Source organism: Mirounga leonina, unplaced genomic scaffold (assembly GCF_011800145.1).
Source record: "Mirounga leonina isolate KUSES-001 unplaced genomic scaffold, KU_Mleo_1.0 Mir_128, whole genome shotgun sequence".
NCBI classification, from domain to species: Eukaryota; Metazoa; Chordata; class Mammalia; order Carnivora; family Phocidae; genus Mirounga; species Mirounga leonina.
The window spans coordinates 5006078-5029544 of record NW_023270320.1 but is presented as its reverse complement, the minus strand read 5'-3'; the positions used below and the strand labels follow the sequence as shown (position 1 = coordinate 5029544).

At 36.3% G+C, this 23467-nt stretch overlaps 1 protein-coding gene across 1 annotated transcript in view; it reads left to right on the top strand.

The window, feature by feature from the left end:
• LOC118009785 (A disintegrin and metallopeptidase domain 3-like) overlaps positions 1-23467 on the top strand; it is a 99442-nt gene that overhangs the window by 59172 nt on the left and 16803 nt on the right. Inside the window, exons 12-15 of the mRNA XM_035003824.1 lie at positions 1237-1327; positions 1585-1771; positions 14109-14195; positions 15863-15977. Of these exons, the coding sequence (XP_034859715.1) occupies positions 1237-1327; positions 1585-1771; positions 14109-14195; positions 15863-15977 (480 nt within the window). The remainder of the gene's footprint in view (positions 1-1236; positions 1328-1584; positions 1772-14108; positions 14196-15862; positions 15978-23467) is intronic.

Sequence of the window (23467 nt, the reverse complement as noted above, 5' to 3'; positions counted from 1 at the left end):
AGATCATATGATACATGTCTTTCTCTGTTTGACTTATTTCACTCAACATAATACCCCCCAGTTCCATCCACGTCATTGCAAATGGCAAGATCTCATTCCTTTTGATGGCTGCATAATATTCCATTGTATATATATACCACCTCTTCTTTATCCAGTCATCTGTCGATGGACATCTTGGCTCTTTCCACAGTTTGGCTATTGTGGACATTGCTGCTATAAACATCGGGGTGCACGTACCCCTTCGGATCCCTACTTTTGTATCTTTGGGGTAAATACCCAGTAGTGCAATTGCTGGATCATATGGTAGCTCTATTTTCAACTTTTTGAGGAACCTCCATACAGTTTTCCAGAGTGGCTGCACCAGCTTGCATTCCCACCAACAGTGTACGAGGGTTCCCCTTTCTCCGCATCCTTGCCAACATCTGTCATTTCCTGACTTGTTAATTTTAGCCATTCTGACTGGTGTGATGTGGTATCTCATTGAGGTTAAGATTTGGATTTCCCTGATGCCGAGCGATATTGAGCACTTTTTCATGTGTCTGTTGGCCATTTGGATGTCTTCTTTGGAAAAATGTCTGTTCATGTCTTCTGCCCATTTCTTGATTGGATTCTTTGTTCTTTGGGTGTTGAGTTTGATGTTCTTTATAGATTTTGGATACTAGCCCTTTAGCTGATATGTCATTTGCAAATATCTTCTCCCATTCTGTCGGTTGTCTTTTGGTTTTGTTGACTGTTTCCTTTGCTTTGCAAAAGCTTTTTATCTTGATGAAGTCCCAATAGTTCATTTTTGCCCTTGCTTCCCTTGCCTTTGGCAATGTTCTAAAGTCAGTAATCTATCCAATAGCCACCATAAAAGGTACTGTTTGTGTAAATTCAAATTTGAAAATGAAATTGTGAATCGATGTGACATTGAACTATGTAAAGAAGCAAAATAGACCTTATAAGTACAGGACAAAAAAAAAAAAAGAAGGTATTAATCAAATTTCAGGTGATTGGTGCAAAGAAGAATAGAATATTAGAATTGTAGATAAGAGAACAAATGACTGCTTTCTTAATCATTTCTGCCTATGATATAATTTTCCTATTCTCAAGTGGGTAGTTTTTAGTGTTTCTCCTTTTGTAGCCAGTAGATGACACTAAAAATTTATAGTAGATGACACTCACTGGGCATTGCTATAGTCTAGATGTCCCTATATTATTTTTTTAAGATAAGTAATTGTAACTTTATATTTTCAGTTGCTAAAGTTTCTACTTATCTATGTACACAAGAAGTGAATTTTCAAGGAGATAATTTTGGAAACTGTGGAGAAACGCAGTGTGATTTTGGGTGTGTATTTAGATGACTATACTTTTTCAAATGCATGTGTGTGTGTGCAAAAATAAGTTAATACAAATGAGAGATGAACCTAGCATATAGAGATGAACTTATTTGTTATACTTCCTAAGATGATGTATGTTTTGAATAACTTTGATGTTATGATCTGAGTAACATTTTGAATTATTTTCATGTTTTGAACTGTTATTTACTTAACATATTATGTCTCTAAGTGACATATGAGCTTTTTTTCTGCGTTCTATTGACAGGGATATCCTTTGTGGAAAGATAGTTTGTCACTGGACACATTCAGAAATAGTACCAACAACAACTTATGATGTTCAATATACTTACCTTGGAGGCCATATCTGTTTGTCAGGGTTTTTAAGAAATAAAACAGCTTCAAGTGTGGATATTACCCGAATGAACAATGGCACTATGTGTGGAGTAAATAAGGTAAATAAAAATTTTACTTCATTCCATATATGTGTGTATCTGAGTGTCTGTGTATGTGTTTGTGCATGAGAGAGAGAGAGAGAGAGAGCGAGCAAGAGAGAGAGAGAGAAAGGGACCTAAAGATTTTTCATTTATAATTAATGTTACAAATTTTGGTTACTATATCATGATCTCAAGATTCAAACATCAGAATTTCTATTAGTCAAAGGAATGCTTCCTCCATAATCATTGTATTATTATATATTTTTTATTATTATGTTAACCACCATACATTATCATTAGTTTTTGATGTAGTGTTCCATGATTCATTATTTGCGTATAACACCCGGTGCTCCATGCAGAAAGTGCCCTCTTTAATACCCATCACCAGGCTAACCCATCCTCCTACCTCCCTCCCCTCTAGAACCCAGAGTTTGTTTTTCAGAGTCCATTGTCTCTCATGGTTCGTCTCCCACTCTGATTTCCCCCCTTCATTCTTCCCCTCCCGCTATACTCTTCTTTTTCTTCTTTTTTTATTTTTAACATATATTGTATTATTTGTTTCAGAGGTACAGATCAGTGATTCAACAGTCTTGAACAATTCACAGCACTCAGCACAGCACATACCCTCCCCAATGTCTTTAACCCAGCCGCCCATCCCTCCCACCCCCCACCACTTCAGCAACCCTCAGTTTGTTTCCTGAGATTAAGAATTCCTCATATCAATGAGGTCATGTGATACATGTCTTTCTCTGATTGACTTATTTCGCTCAGCATAACACTCTCCAGTTCCATCCACGTCGTTGCAAAAGTCAAGATTTCATTCCTTTTGATGGCTGCATAATATTCCATGGTGTGTGTATATATATATATATATATATATATATATATATATATATATATATATATATATATATATCACCTCTTCTTTATCCATTCATCTGTCGATGGACATCTTGGCTCTTTCCACAGTTTGGCTATTGTGGACATTGCTGCTATAAACATCAGGGTGCACGTACCCCTTCAGATCCCTACATTTGTATCTTTGGGGTAAATCCCCAGTAGTGCAATTGCTGGGTAATATGGCACCTCTATTTTCAACTTTTTGAGGAACTTCCAGGCTATTTTCCAGAGTGGCTCCACCAGCTTGCATTCCCACCAACAGTGTAGGAGGGTTCCCCTTTCTCTGCAACCCCGTCAACATCTGTTATTTCCTGACTTGTTAATTTTAGCCATTCTGACTGATGCCGAGTGATGTTGAGCACTTTTTCATGTGTCTGCTGGCCATTTGGATGTCTTCTTTGGAAAAATGTCTGTTCATGTCTTCTGCCCATTTCTTGATTGGATCATTTGTTCTTTAGGTGTTGAGTTTGATAAGTTCTTTATAGATTTAGATTTTGGATACTAGCCTTTATCTGATACGTCATTTGCAAATATCTTCTCCCATTCTGTCGGTTGTCTTTTGGTTTTGTTGACTGTTTCTTTTGCTGTGCAAAAGCCTTTTATTTTGATGAAGTCACAATAGTTCATTTTTGCTCTTGCTTCCCTTGCCTTTGGCGATGTTTCTAGGAAGAAGTTGCTTTGGCTGAGGTCGAAGAGGTTGCTGCCTGTGTTCTCCATTAGGATGTTGATGGACTCCTGTCTCACATTGAGGTCTTTCAACCATTTTGAGTCTATTTTTGTGTGTGGTGTAAGAAAGTGGTCCAGTTTCATTCTTCTGCATGTGGCTGTCCAATTTTCCCAACACCATTTGTTGAAGAGACTGTCTTTTTTCCATTGGACATTCTTTCCGGCTTTGTCAAAGATTAGTTGACCATAGAGTTGAGGGTTCATTTCTGGGCTCCCTATTCTGTTCCATTGATCTATGTGTCTGTTTTTGTGCCAGTACCATACTCTCTTGATGATGACAGCTTTGTAATAGAGCTGGAAGTCCGGAATTGTGATGCCGCCAGCTTTGCTTTTCTTTTTCAACATTCCTCTGGCTATGCTGGGTCTTTTCTGGTTCCATACAAATTTTAGGATTATTTGTTCCATTTCTTTGAAAAAAGTGGATGGTATTTTGATGGGGATTGCACTGAATGTGTAGATTGCTCTAGGTAGCATTGACATCTTCACAATATTTGTTCTTCCAATCCATGAGCATGGAAGGGTTTTCCATTTCTTTGTATCTTCCTCAATTTCTTTCATGAGTATTTTATAGTTTTCTGAGTACAGATTCTTTGCCTCTTTGGTTAGATTTATTCCTAGGTATCTTATGGTTTTGGGTGCAATTATAAATGGGATCGACTCCTTAATTTCTCTTTCTTCTGTCTTGTTGTTGGTGTATAGGAATGCCACTGATTTCTGGGCATTGATTTTCTATCCTGCCACTTTACTGAATTCCTGTATGAGTTCTAGCAGTTTTGGGGTGGTGTCTTTTGGGTTTTCCACATAAAGTATCATATCATCTGAAAAGAGTGAGAGTTTGACTTCTTCTTTACCGTTTCAGATGCTTTTATTCCTTTTTGTTATCTGATTGCTGTGTCTAGGACTTCTAATACTATGTTGAATAGCAGTGGTGATAGTGGACATCCGTGCCGTGTTCCTGACCTTAGGGGGAAAGCTCTCAGTTTTTCCCCATTGAGAATGATATTCGCTGCGGGTTTTTCATAGATGGGTTTTATGATATTGAGGTATGTACCCTCTATCCCTATACTCTGAAGAATTTTGATCAAGAAAAATGCTGTACTGAGGTGCCTGTGTGGCTCAGTCATTAAGCGTCTGCCTTCAGCTCAGGTCATGATCCCAGGGTCCTGGGATCGAGCCCTGCATCAGGCTCCCTGCTTGGTGTGAGGCCTGCTTCTCCCTCTCCCACTCCCCCTGCTTGTGTTCCCTCTCTCACTGTCTCTCTCTGTGTCAAATAAGTAAATAAAATCTTTTTTTTTTTAAAAAAAGGAAGGATGCTGTTCTTGTCAAATGTTTTTCTGCATCTATTGAGAAGATCCTATGGTTCTTGTTCTTTCTTTGATTAATGTATTGTATCACATTGATTGATTTGCAGATGTAGAACCAACCTTGCAGCCCAGGGATAAACCCCACTTGGTCGTGGTGAATAATCCTTTTAATGTACTGTTGGATCCTATTGGCTAGTATTTAGGTGAGAATTTTTGCATCCATGTTCATCAAGGATATTGGACTATAATGCTCCTTTTTGATGAGGTCTTTGTATGGTTTTGGGATCAAGGTAAAGGTGGCCTTATAAAACGAGTTTGGAAGTTTTCCTTCCATTTCTATTTTTTGGAACAGTTTCAGAAAAGTAGATATTATTTCTTCTTTAAATGTTTGGTAGATTTCCCCTGGGAAGCCATCTGGCCATGGGCTTTTGTTCATTGGGAGATTTTTGATGACTGCTTCAATTTCCTTAGTGGTTATAGTTCTGTTCAGGTTTTCTATTTCTTCTTGGTTCAGTTTTGGTAGTTGATACATCTCTAGGAACGCATCCATTTCTTCCAGGTTATCTAATTTGCTGGCATATAGTTGCTCATAATATGTTCTTATAATTGGTTGTATTCCTTTGGTGTTGGTTGTAATCTCTCCTCTTTCATTCATGATTTTATTTATTTGGGTCCTTTCTCTTTTCTTTTTGATAAGTCTGGCCAGGGGTTTATCAATCTTGTTAATTCTTTCAAAGAACCAGCTCCTAGTTTCGTTGATCTGTTCTACTGTTCTTTTGGTTTCTATTTCATTGATTTCTGCTCTGATCTTTATGATTTCTCTTCTCCTGCTGGGTTTAGGCTTTATTTGCTGTTCTTTCTCCAGCTCCTTTAGGTGTAGGGTTAGGTTGTGTATTTGAGACCTTTCTTGTTTCTTGAGAAAGGCTTGTGTTGCTATATACTTTCCTCTTAGAACTGCCTTAGCTGCATCCCAAAGACTTTGAACAGTTGTGTTTTCATTTCCATTTGTGTCCATGAATTTTTTAAATTCTTCTTTAATTTCCTGGTTGACCCATTCACTCTTTAGTAGGATGCTCTTTAGCCTCCATGTATTTGAGTTCTTTCTGACTTTCCTCTTGTGATTGAGTTCTAGTTTCAAAGCATTGTGGTCTGAAAATATGTGGGGTATGACCCCAGTCTTTTGGTACTGGTTGAGACCTGATTTGTGACCTAGAATGTGATCTATTGTGGAGAATGTTCCATGGGCACTAGGGAAAAATGTGTATTCTGTTGCTTTGTGATGGAATGTTCTGAATATATCTGTGAAGTCCATTTGGTCCAGTGTGTCATTTAAAGTCTTTATTTCCTTGTTGATCTTTTGCTTAGATGATCTATCCATTTCAGTGAGGGGGCGTTAAAGTCCCCCACTATTATTGTATTGTTGTCAATGTGTTTCTTTGCTTTTGTTATTAATTGGCTTGTATAATTGGCTGCTCCCATATTAGGGGCATATGTATTTATAATTGTTAGATCTTCTTGTTGGACAGACCCTTTAAGTAGGATATAGTGTCCTTCCTCATCTCTTATTACAATCTTTGCTTTAAAATCTAATTTGTCTGATATAAAATGTGCCACACCAGCTTTTTTTTGGTGTCTGTTAGTATGGTAAATTGTTTTCCACCCCCTCACTTTCAATCTGGGGGTGCCTTTGGGTCTAAAATGAGTCTCTTGCAGACAGCTTATTGATGGGTCTTGTTTTTTTTAATCCAATCTGATACTCTGTGTCTTTTGATTGGGGCATTTAGCCCGTTGACATTCAGGGTAACTATTGAAAGATATGAATTTAGTGCCATTGTATTGCCTGTAAGGTGACTGTTACTGTATATTGTCCGAGTTCCTTTCTGGTCTATGTTACTTTAAGGCTCTCTCTTTGCTTAGAGGACCCCTTTCAATATTTCTTGTAGGGCTGGTTTCATCTTTGTAAATTCCTTTAGTTTTTGTTTGTCCTGGAAGCTTTTTATCTCTCCCTCTATTTTGAAAGACAGCCTAGCTGGATATAGTATTCTTGGCTGCATATTTTTCTCATTTAGTGCTCCTAATATATCATGCTAGTCCTTTCTGGCCTGCCAGGTCTCTGTGGATAGGTCTTTTGCCAGTCTAATGTTTCCACCATTGTAGGTTACATATCTCTTCTCCTGAGCTGCTTTTCGGATTTTCTCTTTGACTCTATGACTCGTAAGTTTTACTATTAGATGTCGGAGTGTTGACCTATTTTTATTGATTCTGAGGGAGGTTCTCTGTGCATCCTGGATTTTGATGCCTGTTTCCTTCCCCAAATTAGGGAAGTTCTCTGCTGTAATTTGCTCCATTATACCTTCTGGCCCTCTCTCTCTTTCTTCTTCTTCTGGGATCCCAATTATTCTAATGTTGTTTCGTCTTATGGTATCGCTTATCTCTCGAATTCTGCCCTCGTGATCCAGTAGTTGTTTATCTCTCTTTTTCTCAGCTTCTTTATTTTCCATCATTTGGTCTTCTATATCACTAATTCTCTCTTATGCCTCATTTATCCTAGCAGTTAGAGCTTCCATTTTGATTGCACCCCATTAATAATAGCCTTTTTGATTTCGACTTGGTTAGATTTTAGTTCTTTTTTATCTCCCAAAAGTGTTTCTCTAATAATTTCCATGCTTTTTTTCAAGCCCAGCTAGTATCTTTAAAATCATCATTCTGAACTCTAGATCTGACATCTTACTAATATCCATACTGATTAGATCCCTGGCAATTGGTACTGCCTCTTGTTCTTTTTGTTGAGGTGATTTTTTCCATCTTGTCATTTTGTCCAGAGGAGAATAGATGAATGAGAGAACAAAATGCTAACAGGGTAACAATGTCCCCAGAAAATAGACACTAAACAAATCAGAAAAGACCTGAAACCAAGGGAAAAGAAAAGGAAAGAAAGAAAAAAAAAAAGAAAGAAAAAGATAAAAACAAAAAAACAAAAACAAGACAAAACAAAGAAAACAGAATGTGATCAAATATGATCAGGCTGGTGCATAGATCAGTGCCACACTAGATTTTGGGCATATTTTGGTCTGTTAGAAGAAAGTGCCTCCCAAAATTTTAAAGAAAGAAAAACTTATATATGTACAAAAATAAGTCTTGATACGATGAAGGGATGGAATATGACTGTAAAGATGAAAATTATAAAATATTTTTAAAAGGAATTGATGATAAGAAGTTAGTTGAAAAAAGAAAAGAGGATTAAAAAAAAAAGAGAGAGAATGTGATCAGGCAGGAGACTAGAAGAAAGCCATACACTAGAGATTTAGTGCATATTTTGATCTGTTAGAAGAATCTGTTTCCCAAAATTTTAAAGAGAGAAGAAATATATATATATATATATATTCCAAAAATAAGGGTAATTCCTCTGACTCTAAAAATGAAAAATAAAAAAGATTTTTTAAAAAAAGGGATTGATAAGATGTTGGTTGCAAAGGGAAAAAGAAAAATTCAAAAAAAATAGACCGTTAAAAAAAATAGACCGTTAAAAAAAATACTAACTTTGAAAAACTAAAGAATCATCTGGAAAAAGCCATGAATTCTATGTGCAGTATTCCCCTAGCGCTGAAGTTCTGCCATTCTCATTGATCGGTAAACTTGGTCTTGGCTGGCAGTTCTTGCTGATCTTCTGGGGGAGAGGCCTGTTGCTGTGGTTACCAAATGTCTTTGCAGGAGGCGGATTTGCCCAGCCCTTGCTGGATCCGGGCTAAGTAATCTGCTCCATTTGCTCTCAGGAGCTTTTGTTCCCTGAAAGCTTTTGGTACAGCTTTGGAGGCTGAGAGTGAAAATGGTGGCCTCCCAATCTCTGCCCTGGAGGAGCGGAGAACTTGGGGGCCCCACTCTTCAGTGTGCCCCCAGGGAAACGCAGTCAATCACTCCTGTCTCCCTGGTCTCTGGCTGCACTCTGTGCTCACCTGGCCTGTGACCAAGCATTTCTATCTCTGGTACCCGACCCCGTGTGGAGTCTCCAAACCCAGCAGATACCTGTGGTGCATTCCCACGCCACTCCTCCTGGGCTAGGAAGGGGAGTCTCTCCGGATCTGGCACTTGTTGCATCCCTGCTGGAGGAGCAGTGGCCCGACTGTGCCATGGATCACAGTTTATTGCAACCCTGAGCTGAGAGCTCACTCCTCGGCTCCATCTCTGCAGCTGGCTTCCTGCTCCAATTCCTGGGAGCTCTGCCACACTCAGGAACCCCTGGTCTTCCTGTGACCCTGTGGGTCCTGAGACCACACTGTCCCAGAGAGGGTTCCACCCTCCACTTAGCCACTGGAGTGATGTCCCTCAGCAGAGCAGACTTCTAAAAGTTCTGATTTTGTGCTCTGTGGCTCTATCACTTGCCAGAAGCAGCCGATGGAGGCCCTCTGCCCTGCCCTCTATCTTCCTGAATATTGCCTCAGATTCACTTCTCCGCACGTCCTACCTTCCAGAAAATGGTTGCTTTTCTGTTCAGAGAGTTGTTGCTATTCTTTTCTTCAATCTCCTGTTGAGTTCATAGGTGTTCAGAGTGGTTTGATCCCTATATAGCTGAATTCCTGGGACCAGACGAAATCCAGGTCTCCTACTCCTCCACCATCTGGCTCCTCCCCCTTCAATGTAATTTTAAAGAAGAAAATGGAAACTAGAAATTCATAATACTAAATATCAAGACTTACTGTAAAGTTAAAGTAATTAAACTATTGCAGTATTGGTATCAGGATAGATAAACTGACCTCTGGACTAAAATAGAAAATAGTATTTCAGAGGAATTACAGATCAAAATGTTTTAATAAAGAGCTCAAAGAAAATCTAATGCCAGGTACACTCAAAGATTTCTTTAATGCTACAAAATCAGTTACATATAAAGGAAAATAATGATAAATGTATTATGTGATGATTAAAAATGATTAAATAGAGATTGAGGTTCCAGAAGGATGCACCAGACATACTTTTCTACTATGTACAGTTAAAAAAACAATTTTATATGTAAAGCAAACATAAGAAGATTTTAAAAGCTGAAGAGAGAAAGGCAGACTAGTCAGGGACTTAAGAACCCAAGGTACTACATAGCAATGAGTTCCCTTTTAGTTTTGCTTCATATATCCCAAGCCTGGTGTCAGAAAAGCTAGCAATTCAAAAATGCCAAATGGAACAGACAAAATGAAGTCATCAAGGAAAGCCTGACTTCTTTAGTGAAAGGAGCAATCTAGCAAACAGTACACTTTTGAATAAAAACTGTTCTACTCCAACCAAACACAGAAAAAATGTGGTCATACCTTCTCTCTCACAGGATGGTATGAGCAGAGGCCCAGCAGTGTCTGTCCTTCCTTATTCCTTGTAGTAATGAGGAGCCCTTCTCATCTCAGGTATTAGTGGACTCTATACTTCCAACCTTACTTGGCAATAATGAGGCAATATCCCTTGTCTTCCCTCTAGAGTTCTAACAGGAACTGTTAAAACAGGTTTAAACAGGATTCAGAATCTCATAACATAAAATTCAAAATATCTAGGTTTCAATCAAAATCACTCTTCATACCTAGAACCAGGAAAATCTCAATTTGAAAGAGAACAAAACAAAACAAAACACTGACACCAAGATAACACCAAGATGATACCAGTATACTTCAAAGAATATAAGCAGCCATCATTAGCATATTTTAAGAGCAATTACAAGCATGCTTGAAACTACTAATGAAACAATAGAAAGCACATCTGAAACTAATGATGTACTATATGTTGGCTAAGAGCATTTAATATAAAAAAGAGAAAGAAATGATAGAAAGTTCCAGCATACAGAGAGAAGACATAAAAAAGAACCAAGTGGAAATTTTAGAAATAAAAAAATATAATAATATATAAAACTCAGTGATAGGCTCAGGAGCAGAATGGAGGGGATGGGTAAAGAATCAGTAAAGCTGAAGAGAGAACCATAGAAAGCACCCAATCTGAATAACAGAAAGTTGACTGAAAAACAATGAATAGAACCTTAGGGACCTGTGAGATTATAAGAAAAGATATAATATCCATGACATTCTCATTCTAGAAGAATAGGAGAAAGAATTTAAGGATGGAAAAGTATTTGAGGAAATAATACCTGGGAAGTTTTCAGATTTGCCAAAAAGCATAAGCCTAAAAATGCAAGAAGCTGAAAGAATATCATATAGGATGAAACCAGTAAAATTCACAGTAGGATACAGCATAATTAAATTAATGAAAATTAAGACAAAGAATCTTAAAAAAAGTAGTGAGAGTGGAACAACATCTTACCTATAGGGAAAATACAATTATACTAACAACAATTGAAATAAAACCATATGAGGACTAGGCATACAAATGCCACAGAAGATTGCCATGCTGGTTTGTCTCACTACCCTGTATTACAGATCACCCATCTCTCCATCAGTGATTCTCTGCCTGGGAAAGTCTGATCATTAGCCTATGCCCAACTGGCCAATGTCACCATGGAGGGAGAACAAAGAAAGGCATGAGAAAGGAAGGAAAGGAAAGGAAATGGAAGAGAAGAGAAGGGGAGGAAGAAAGGAAGAAAGGGAGGGAGGGAGGGAGGAAGGAAGGAAGTAAGTGAGGAAGCGAGGGAGCGAGGGAGGGAGGGAGATTGACTTTTCCTACTTGGTACAGTAGGAGCTTTAAGTTGGCATGACATTTTACTCCTACATTATTTTTAATTAAAAAAAAAACTGACAGCCTTTTCCATGTGACAAGGATTTGTCAAATGACAGTCTTCATTTGGGAATTAGCTAATTAGGTCAAACTACTTCCAGTAGTTTAATTGGATAGCGACTCTCCTAGAGGAGAGACCACTTGAAAAGCCCAAATTCTATAGTCACCATTAATTCAATTGCTTTAGGAAACAAAATACCTTCAGAAATTTTCTCCCTTGGGATAAAAGTGTTGTGTTGACTGCCTTGTGTAAGTGAGAGAAAGGAGAGGTGAGTAGTGAATATGAGAGCTAACTACTTCTGTGGTTTTGTGGACACTTCCATGGATAATTCCACAGTTTAGCTCCCCCACCGCCCAACCTGCCCTTTTGGCTCTTCTTCCTCTGCTTTTCCTTATTATTCTGAGGCTGCAGATCCTCCAGAGCATTGTGAGGCTGATGCACCAGTCTCTGTCCTTTACCATTGTATTTGATGTGGTTGCTTCCTCACTTCATTTTATCCATCAGTGGCCTTCATTTTATTTTGAAATCCCAGGAAGTTCTTAAATCTCTCTAATTGCTTTGTTCCGATTCTCCTTTACTCACATTAATTAGGAAAAGGGGAGCAATTTTGAGTGCCATGTCTGTGAATTTGAATTGGAATTATTCTGTAGTTATTTTAAAAATTCATCAGATATACTTTATTTTCATTGTTACTCTACATTGTTCAGTTGATTTCAGAGTGGTTGGAAAGGAAAGATGTCTTTACCTTACTCTCATTAACTGTGGGTCTTTTGTAAAAATTATCTTGATAAGAAGAGAAAGAGGGAGAGAGGGGAGACTTTATATCTTATTTATAACATGATTAAAAGTATGTCTCTGTTATTAATCATAATAAAATTTTAAATAAAACACATGTATTTAATACTGTAATATACTGGCGAAAAGTATACTGCATGGAGATAAGCATTATTCCAACAATGCAAGTTTGCTTAATATTAGATGTGATAGAAAGCTTTTTGATTTTTTTTTTTAATTTACAAGACAGAACAGGAGAATAGTTTATTGAAGTGATTTCTAGCTCACTTAGGGTAGGGAAGATAAACACATCTCAGCACATTCATTTTAAACTTGAAGAGGGGTATGTTTGGGGCATTTAATTGTCCAAAATTAGATAAGCTAATCTGAATAAATAAAATTAACTGCTTTTTTCTTACTCATACCTGGGCCTATAAGAAAATATGCTTACATAATCCAAACATTTCTCTTTAGGAAATATGTGTTTACTTATATATATAGTTTTTTTCTTTGAAACGTGATGTGATTGCTTCTGGGACGCTATTTGTGTCTCTTGTTCAAAGAAGGAAGTCTTGTAGATTAGTTTATATTCAAAACATCATCCCAACCATTTCCCAGGGCTAAGTACTTTTATGGTGTCTCTTGCTTTTGCTGTCATTACAAAAGAGTCAGCTACAAATTGATCTGTTTACTTGAAAGAAACTGTATCAGAAACATGGGTCTTAACTTTTCCTGGATTATTTTTCCCCTAAAGACAACCCAGTGAAATATGACTAGTTTATTATTGCCTCATGACAATGTTTAAGGAGAACTAGAATGAAGATGGTTTTGTGGACAGGTAATGCTGATTTGTCCAACACTTTGTTATTCTTGCTGGCTTCATCAGAGCACTTGTAGTTAATGAACAAGATGATATTCTTTCCTTTATGATGATAATTGGTTAATGGTGATAGAAAATAATGATTTTTAAGACTATTCATCATATAGTGGATATTCTATCAGATAACCTGAGAAAAGCCAGCAGATAATCTTAGAAAATACCCCAAATATATTGAGATTAAATTAAAATTTGGATAGAGGAATAAGCACTTAAAGTCTACACAAAAATGAAGTAAATAAACAACTAAAACAGTACCTTGTGTTAGTGAGCATTTACTATGTGCCAAACATCACTTTTATCCCTTTATGTCTTAACAAATTGCTTCATCCTTATAGCCTACATTTTTTTATAACTTATAGTTTAAAAAAATTTGGGTATCAATTGCTATTCCAAATTCAAAGATGGATAAGCTGAGGCATGGAGGGATTAAATAATTTACACTAGGGTCACCCTGCTAATGTGAAAGAGAAGATATATTATCATTAATGTTGGAAATAAATATAAAAATGACAGAAACACTGATATTTAGCATTGATCAATAAATATGTGGCTCTGTGACCAAAATAGTTCTTGTACTGAATATTGGGTCTGTTGGTAACTTATGCATGACCTTAAAAGAGTACATTTATTTTTAGCAAATATAAAATGAGGATAAAAACATCTTCACAGGTTCAATCTGAGTATATATTATAAAAATGCATAGAAAATGCAAAGACAGATCCTAGCTCATTACAAATGGTCAGTACAAGTTGACTATATTTGTTCTTATGCCAATTAGTACCAATAAACTCACTGCTGTGCTCCCTCATGGGGAAAAAATAGTATCTCATTCTCAGAATTTTATATGTGGTAGTGTAATAACATGCCATTTGGACTCCCAACTTCTTTTAATAGAAGGAGCAGATGTCATGAAATCCAGATTCATCTGGTGTGTATGCATGTGTGTGTGTGTGTGTGTGTATGGGAGTGTGTATTTGTATCTATCTTGTGCATCTAATTTTTGTACCAAGTACAATTGCTCAACTCTTGACTTTACATTTAAATTTTTTGTTGTTGACTGTTTTAACATTTTAGTATTGTTTCCGTGGAAACTGCCAAGAAACCAGTAACTACCCAAATAGACCAAATTGTCAGTCAGAAAAAAATTGCAGTGGACATGGGGTATGTAATATTTCCTCTAATTTTACATATAGTGTTTAAAATCCATGTCAGTAACTTTTTCCAGGATAATAATAAGGTTCAGAATTATTTGTTGTGGAAATTTCTTTTAGAAACTTACAGTTAAATAAGAAAAGTGGATTCCATTACAGATACATATGATTTATGTGTTCAGATCATTATAGGCCTCATGAGCTAATAAACTTTGAACTTTGTACAAAAGTGCAGTATGCAACATACTCCAGTATGAAATTTTGGTGATGGGTTTACTGAAGATTACAAATGTATGTTTATATATGCTTATATAAATTTTGCTTATAATTGAATGTGTATATACTGATATGTTTAAACACAATATATTTATATTACACATATTACTTATAATCTTTTTGTGAGAGCAGAATTTCTTGTCCATTCAGATCTCTTTTGTCCTTTAATAGCTTCAGTTTATTTCCATGTGTGTCTCTTCCATACTATATTTGAAAACTCATTTACCAATGGACTTTTAGATAATGTCAAATTTTTACTTAACTAATGTAAATAATGGTGTAATGGATGTTGTTGTACATTCACCTTTGCACAATTACCTGATTTCTTAAATTGTTAGCAATGAAATGTGATGGGTCAAATTTATGCACCATTTAAATTTTCACAAATACTATGTTTTTTAGAAATATTTTACCAGTTTTTGCTCTCACCTATCATGAATGAAAATGTGCATTTTCTCAAATTCTAGCCAGACTAGCTTCTTAGTTTTTAAAATTTCTTCTCACATGCTGAATCTATTGTTAATTTGCATTTAGTTAAGAAATAAAGATACAGTTCTTAAGCATGTATGTATCCTTATATTTGCCATTTACATTTCTATTTGTCCATCCATTGTGAAATGATCTACCAGGGTGTAGAAATTTTGTAAATTTTTCCAAGTTTGCATTTGGCTTTAACTTTGTGGCTAGTGTCTCCTGCCATATTGATGCTTCATATTTTATATAATAATCCAGGAAAAAAGTGACCTACCTGCATGATTTGTATCAAAATTTTCTTCCAAATCACTTTCATGTCCTACATTAGCGGTTTCTTTTCTGTTTTTTTTTTTTTCCTTTCTTATGTAGTTTAAATTTAATTTCTGTATCAGTCTATGTCTAGATTCTCTATTCTGCTTCTGACCCTTTTGACTCATCCACCAGATCACATTTATAGATATTTTCTAGCCTTCCTATTTCTAGCAAAATACATTTTGGTATCTGTGTCTGGTTAAGAAAGCTTTTTCCTTTACATTTTCCCCCCATTTTTTGTAAAAGTTGGCTCTTATCACAGGCATTTTTTTAAATCTAGCACAATTCATAATATGTCAACTCTCATTATTTTATAATTTCTAGCTTCATAATTTCTATGCCTTTTTAGAATAAGGCATTTTCATTGTATCAGAATGCTATTATTATTTAAAATAAGAGACAAATAAGAAGTATCTATGACATTGAACAGATATTGCAAAGACATTTATTATATTACATTTTATTGTAAAAATTATTTTCCACATTAAAGTAAAAACTGTATATATGAAGTGATCATATTTTAATAACTTACATTGGCTAGCAGTCACAAATAATGCATTTAATTTTTACATTGTACCTAAAATGTTCTAATTTTTTGTTTGGTTTTGGTTTTAGGTTTGCAATAATTTGCTTAATTGTCACTGTGATGTTGGATATTCTCCTCCAGACTGTGAACCAACACCATCATCACCAGGAGGAAGTTATGATGATGGGTTTTGGTATCCAGAGAGTTAGTATCTAGATCAGTGTGCTTCAGTAGAGCTTTCTGTACTTATAGAAATGGTCTTCACTGACTATGTGGCTGTTGATCACCTGACATGTCAATAGTGCAACTAAAGAACTAAAATTTCCATTTTATTTTACTTTATTTAATTTAAATTTAAGTAGCCATTTGTGGCTAGTGGCAACTATATTAAACAGTACAGATCTAGATCATACTGTCAATCAAAATTTTGTATATGCTTTTAGTTCCAATCAAGAAGCGAACATGCTAATAGACCTCCCTTTATTTTTAACCATGGTTCCCAAAACATTTCTGTTTATACAGCAGAGTTTTATAGATAAGTATGGTTTAATTACAGAATAGGTGATAGTTTTACTATATACTCCGTATATTCCAAGGATGTTAACTATTGTAATGTGCTAGTTGCATCTTTCAAATGACCATACTATTGAAAGGTAAAAGTAACAAAATCTGTAACCACAGCATATGGATAATAGATGGTATGAAACATTTTTAAATTTATTTGGTGAACAGTCATGAACATTTGTTCATGTTCTTCATAGCATATTCATTTGTTCTAAATACTATAATGTAAAAATCTCATAAGAATATAATTCCATTAATGTCTTTCCATCTTTTGTGCTTTTGTAATTATGCATATATGTTTATATAAACCTGACAATATATTATTATGTTTGCCTTAAACAGCCAATGGAAAGTTAAAGATTTTTTAATATAAATATTTCCATTTACCCATCCATTTACTGTTTTCAAGGACTTTTCAACTCTTCCAGCAAATTCCTATTTCCATGTGGGTCATTTTCTTTCTCACTGAAAAACTTCCTTAAAAAAAAATATATATATATATATATATATGTATACACACACACACACACATCTTGTGGTGACCAATTATTTTCAGCTTTTGTCTTTAAAATATTTTTATAAAATGTCTCAAATAGTGAAGTAGAATTCTTCATTGATAATTTTTACTTTCAGCAGTTCAAAGATGTAATTCAATTGTATCCTTAGTCTCATTTTAGGTCTTTCTCTATTTTGAATTTATTTTTGGGTATGGTGTCAGAAAGTGGTCCATTATCATTCCTCTGCATGTTGCTGTCCAGTACTTCCGACACCATTTGTTGAAGAGACTGTTTTTTGTTTTTTTTTTTTGAATAGATATTCTTTCCTGCTTTGTCGAAGATTAGTTGACCATAGAGTTGTGGGTCCTTTTCTGGGTTCTCTATTCTGTTCCTTGATCTCTGTGTCTGTTTTTGTGCCAGTACCATACTGTCTTGATGATGACAGCTTTGTAATAGAGCTTGAGGTCCGGAATTGTGATACCTCCAGGTTTGCTTTTCTTTTTCAAGTTTGCTTTGGCTATTTAGGGTCTTTTGTGGTTCCATACAGGTTCTAGGATTGTTTGTTCTAGCTCTGTGAAAAATCCTGTTGGTATTTTGATAGGGATTGCATTAAATGTGTAGATTGTTTTGGGTAGTATAGACATTTTAACAATATTTGTTATTCCAATCCATGAGCATGGGATGCTTTTCCATTTGTGTCCTCTTCAATTTCTTTCATCAGTGTTCTATAGTTTTCAGAGTATAGGTCTTTCACCTCTTTGGTTAGGTTTATTCCTAGGTATCTTATTGTTTTCGGTGTGATTGTAAATGGGTCAGTTCCTTGATCTCTATCTGATTCTTCATTATTGGTATATAGGAATGCAACAGAATTCTGTATGTTGATTTTATATCCTGCAATTTTGCTGAATTCCTGTATCAGTTCCAGCAATTTTTGGGTGGAGTCTTTGGGTTTTCTACATAGAGTATCATGTTGTCTGCAAATAGTGCAAGTTTGACTTCTTCCTGGGCTATTTGGATGCCTTTTATATCTTTTTGTTCTCTGATTGCTGAGTCTAAGACTTCTAGTATTATATTAAATAAGAATGGTGAAAGTGGACATAGTTCTTATTCCTGACCATAGAGGAAAAGCTCTAAGTTATTCCCCATTGGGGATAATATTAGCTGTGTGTCTTTTGTTTTTGGCCTTTATGATGTTGAGATATGTTCCATCTATCCCCACTTTGTTGAGGAATTTTAACAAGAATGGATGCTGTACTTTGTCAAATGCTTTTTCTGAATCTATTGAGAGGATCATATGGTTCTTATCTTTTCTTTTATTAGTGTGGCATATCATGTTCATCGATTTGCAAATAATGAACCACCTTGCAGCTCAGAAATAAATCTCACTTTATTGTAGTGAATAATTCATTTAATATATTGTTGAATTCAATTTGCTAGTATCTTCTTGAGAATTTTTGCATCCATGTTCATCAGAGATATTGGCCTGTAATTTTCCCCTTTAGTGGAGTCTTTGGTTTTGGAATCAAGGTAACGCTGGCCTTGTAGAATGAGTTTGAAAAATTTCCTTCCATTTCTATTTTTTGGAACAGTTTGAGAAGTATAGGTATTAATTCTTCTTTAAATGTCTGGTAGAATTTCCCTGGAAGCCATTTGGCCCTGGACTTCTGTTTGTTGGAAGATTTTTGATTACTGCTTCAATTTTTTTGCTAAGGGTCTGTTCAATTTTCTGTGTTTTTTTTTCCCTGTTTTAGTTTTAGCAGTTTGTGTTTCTAGGAATTTACCCATTATTTCTTCCAGATTCCCCTTTTATTGGCATATAATTTTTCATAATATTCCTTTATAATTGTTTACATTTCTGTGGTGGTCATTGTGATCTCTCTTTTCTCATTTGTGATTTTATTTATTTGGGTCCTTTCTCTCTTCTTTTTGATATGTCTGGTGAGGGGTTTATCAATTAATTCCTTCAAAGAAACAACTCTTAATTTTTGTCAACTGTTCTACCTTTTTTTTCTATGTCATTTATTTTTGTTCCAATCCTTATTATTTCCCTTTCACTTCTGACTTTAGGCTTCATTTGTTGTTCTTTTCTAGCTCATTTGGGTGTGGTTAGGTTGTGTCTATGAGACTTTTCTTGGTTCTTGAGGTAGGCCTGTATTGCTATATACTCCCCTCTTAGGACTGCCTTGGTTGCATCCCAAAGGTTCTGGACTATGGTGTTTTCATTTCCATTTGCTTCCATGTGTTTTTTTAATTCTACTTTAATTTCCTGGTTCACCCATTCATTCTTCAGTAGGATGTTCTTTAATCTCCACGTATTTGTGGTCTTTCCTAATTTTTTCTTGTGGTTGACTTCAAGTTTCATAGTGAGTGATCTGAAAATATGCACGGTTGATCTCAGTCTTTTTGTACTTATTGAGGGCTGATTTATGACACAGTATGTGATCTATTCTAGAGAATGTCCTATGTACACTTGAAAAGAATGTGTATTCTGTTGCTTTAGGATGAAATGCTCTGAATATATCTGTTAAGTCCATCTGGTCCACTGTGTTATTTAAAGCCATTTTTTCTTTTTTGATTATCTGTTTAGATGATCTGCCCATTGCTGTATGTGGGTTGTTAAAATCGCCTATATTATTGTATATTATCAATGAGTTCCTCTATGTTTGTTACTATTTTATGTATTTTGGTGCTCCCAAATTGGGGGCATAAATATTTATGATTCTTAGATCTCCTTGTTTTCCATAGAGTGTCCTTCTTCATCTCTTGTTTAAGTCTTTGATTTAAAATCTAGTTTGTCTGATTTAAGTATGGTAACTCCGGCTTTCTTTTGATGCTATTAGCATGATAGATGGTGCTCCATCCTCTCACTTTCAATCTACAGTTGTCTTTAGGTCTAAAATGAGTCTCTTGTAGGCAGCGTATAGATGGGTCTTGTTTTGTTATCCATTCTGCTACCCTGTGTCTTTTGAGTGGAGCATATAGTTAATTTACATTCAGAGTGATTATTGATAGATATGTATTTAGTGTAATGGTATTACCTGTAAAGTTGTTGTTTCTGAAGATTTTCTCTGTTCCTTTCTAGTCTTTGTTGCTGTTGGTCTTTCTTTCCCACCTTTTAACATTTCTTGCAGGGCTGGTTTAGTGGTCACAAACTCCTTTAGTTTTTGTTTGTCTGGAAAACTCTTTATCTCTCCCTCTATTCTGAATGACCCTTGCTGGATAGAATATTCTTGGCTTCATGTTTTTCTCATTCAGCACATTGAGTATATCTGCTACTTTCTTTGGTTTGCCAGTTTCTGTGGAGAAATCTGCTGCTAACCAGATTTGCCTTCCCTGGTAGGTCAGAGATTTCTTTTCCCTGGTTGCTTTCAGGATTCTTTCCTTATCTCTGTATTTTACAAATTTTGCCAAGATATGTCTTGGTGTTGGCTGTCTTTTGTTGATTTTGATGTGAGTTCTCTGTGTCTCCTGGATTTGGATGTCTGTTTCTTTCCCCAGATTAAGGAAGTTTTCGGATATAATCTTCTCAAATAAACCTTCTGCCCTTTTTTCTCCCTCTCTTCTTCTGGGACTCCTATGATATGAATGTTATTAAGCTTTATAGAGTCACTGAGTTCCCTAAGTCTACATTTGTGATACAATATTTTTCTTTCCCTCTTCTTTTTGCCTTCATTATTTTTCATAATTTTATCTTCTGTATCACTTATTCATTCCTCTATTTCTTCCATCCTTGTGGTCATTACATCCAGTTGGTTTTGCATCTTGGTGATAGCATTTTTTATTTCGACCTGACCAGTTTTTAGGTCTTTTATCTTTATGGTAAAGGTCTCTCTATTTTTTTCTATGCTTTTTCTCAAGTCCAGCTAGTATCTAATGTTTGTTGTTTTAAATTCTGGTTCAGGCATATTACTTATATCTATTTTCATTAGATCCCTGGCCATGACCTTTTCTTGTTCTTTCTTTTGGTATGAATTCTCCGTTTTGGTGTTTTTGTCTATGACTCTGTCTTTTGTGTGTTAGGAAAGCCTGTGTGTAATTGTATGTATTTCTACTAGAGCTGAAGCTTTGTAGCACTCTGTGATCAGTAGACCTGATGTATGTATGTGTGGGTGGTTGTGTTGGTCTTCTGGAGGAGGGGCCCACTACTACTCTGGCTCTCAATCACACTTTCCCTAGTAAAAAAGGCACCTGAAGAGCACAGTGGGGCATGGCTTGGTGCACACAGCTCAAGCCTCCACTGTGTGTGCTGTGCTACTAGCTGAAGTCTATCTGTGCTGATGGGAAGGGTGAAAAATGGCATCTGCCTGCTCTCTTTCCTGGAGAGGGGAGTTTGTGCCTGCTGTTGTTCAGGAAGCCCCCACAGAAGAGTGAACTATCTCCCCTCTTTGCCCCAGGCTTACATCAGATCCTTGCCTTCACCCTGTCTGTGTCCCAGCCATCTGCCCAGTGCTCCTGTGTTTTATATCAGGCACACAGCTGGGTTTCAAAACTCCATATTTAAGGACGTGGTGTGGCGCGGACCCACACTGATCCTCTGGGGGAGGGTTTCACTGCACCGTGGCTGATATTGGTTTGTCCTAGAAAAGCAGTCACATGACAGTGCAGGGGCTCAGATTTTATAGTAAAGTGTAGCAAAAAACGGCCATCGAGGTTAGCTGCCCTCAGCAGGCATCTCTGCCCCTATGCTAATGGACGGGGCAGATCAATGGCACCTGCCATCTTTCTTGTCCCCTGAGAGGCTCTGCTGCCCCTCCCAAATACACTCCAACTGTGTCTCCCAGTGTGACCTAGGAGATCCTCAGAGCAGCTGTCTGCTCCCAGGCCTCTGCCCTCCTTCTCCACAGGAGCACTGTTACCTCACCAGGCTCAACCCTGGTGATGATTCAGACTTCTAAAACTTTAGACTTTTGGCTCCATTGACTTGTAAAAATTTTTGATAATCAGCCCCTCTTGTTTTCCCAGTCAATGGTTTCAGGGAAGTGTTTTTCTTGTGCAATCCCCTGCATGCTGCTTTATCTCTCTCTCTCTCTCTCTCATCTCCATGATCAGGACTCCCTCTGCTCCACAGCACCCATGATTCTTTTCTCCCCCAGATCACATCTCTGCACCTCCTAACTTCCATGATGGGGCCTCTTTTCTCCCTCTAGTTGTGCAGTTCTTTCTCTCAGTCCTCAGATCAATTTCCTGGGTGTTTAGAATTATTTGGTAATTATCTAGCTGAGTTCAAGGGAGGAGGGAAGCATAAAGTCCTCCAACTACTCTGCCATCTAAACTCCTCCCTCTATTTGATATTTTTCTTTCTACTTTCTTGCCTTATGTTATAAATGTCTCTCTTAGAACAGTTTTTGCTGTGTCCCAAAGGTTTTGAACCGGTGTGTTTTCATATTCATTTGTTTCTATGTTGTACTTTTTGATATCTTGTTTTATTTCTGATTGTTCCCTTTATGATTACATAGTGTCCTCCTTTGTTTCTTGATATAGTCTTTGTTTAAAGTTTATTTTGTCTTATATATTGCATTGCTGCCATAGCTTTCTTTTCACATCCATTTGCATGTTCAACGTTTCTCTACCTCTAGCTTTCAATCTGCAGGTGTCTTTAGGTCTGAAACAAATCTCTTATAGGCAACACACAGATGGGTATTTTTTTTTAATTATTCATTCTATCACCTATATCTTTTGATTAGAGCATTTAGTCCATTTAAATTAAAAGTAATTATTGATAGATAGCGCCATTTTAGTACTTGTTTTGTCTTTGTTTCTGAGGATTTTGTCTGATACTTTCTTGTCTTTCTTTCTGTCTTTCATGGTTTGCTGGTTACCTTTAGTGATATATTTGGATTTCTTTCTCTTTATTCTTTGCATATATATTAATGGTTTTTGACTTGTCATTACCATTAGGTTTATATATAACATCTTCTGCATTATAGCGATCTATATTATGTTCATGGTTATTTAAGTTTGAACCCATTCTTACTCCTCTCCTCCCCATGTTTTAGGTATATGGTGTCATATTTCACATTCTTTAGTTTGTGAGTTCTTTGGCTGATTTCTTTTAAAAATTTATTTATTTTAGAGAGAGAAAGAGAGAGAGCAGGGGAAAGGGAGATGGAGAGGGAGAGAATCCCAAGCAGACTCTGCACTGAGAGCAGAGCCTGATGCGGGGCTCGATCTTATGACTCTGAGATCATGACCTGAGCTGAAACCAAGAGTTGGATATGGCTGATTTTTTTTAATAGAAATATTCATTTTTACTACTTTTGTGTTTCCTACCTTCATACTGTCATTTTTGGTCTTTTCTTTTCACCCAGAGAGTCCCTTTTAATACTTTTTGCAAGGCTTGTTTAGTGGTCATGAACTTCTTTAGTTTTTGTTTGTCTGGGAAACTCTTTCTCCTTCTGTTCTGAATGATAGCCTTGATGGATAGAGTATTCTTGGCTGCAGGTTTTTCCTATTGAGCACTTTGAATATATCATCCCACTCTTTTCTGGTTTGGAAAGTTTCTGCTGAAAGTACTGCTGAGATAGCCTTATGGTATATATATATATATATTTTAAAGATTATTTAATTATTTATTTATTTGAGAGAGAGAGAGAATGAGATGAGAACACATGAGAGGGGATAGGGTCAGAGGGC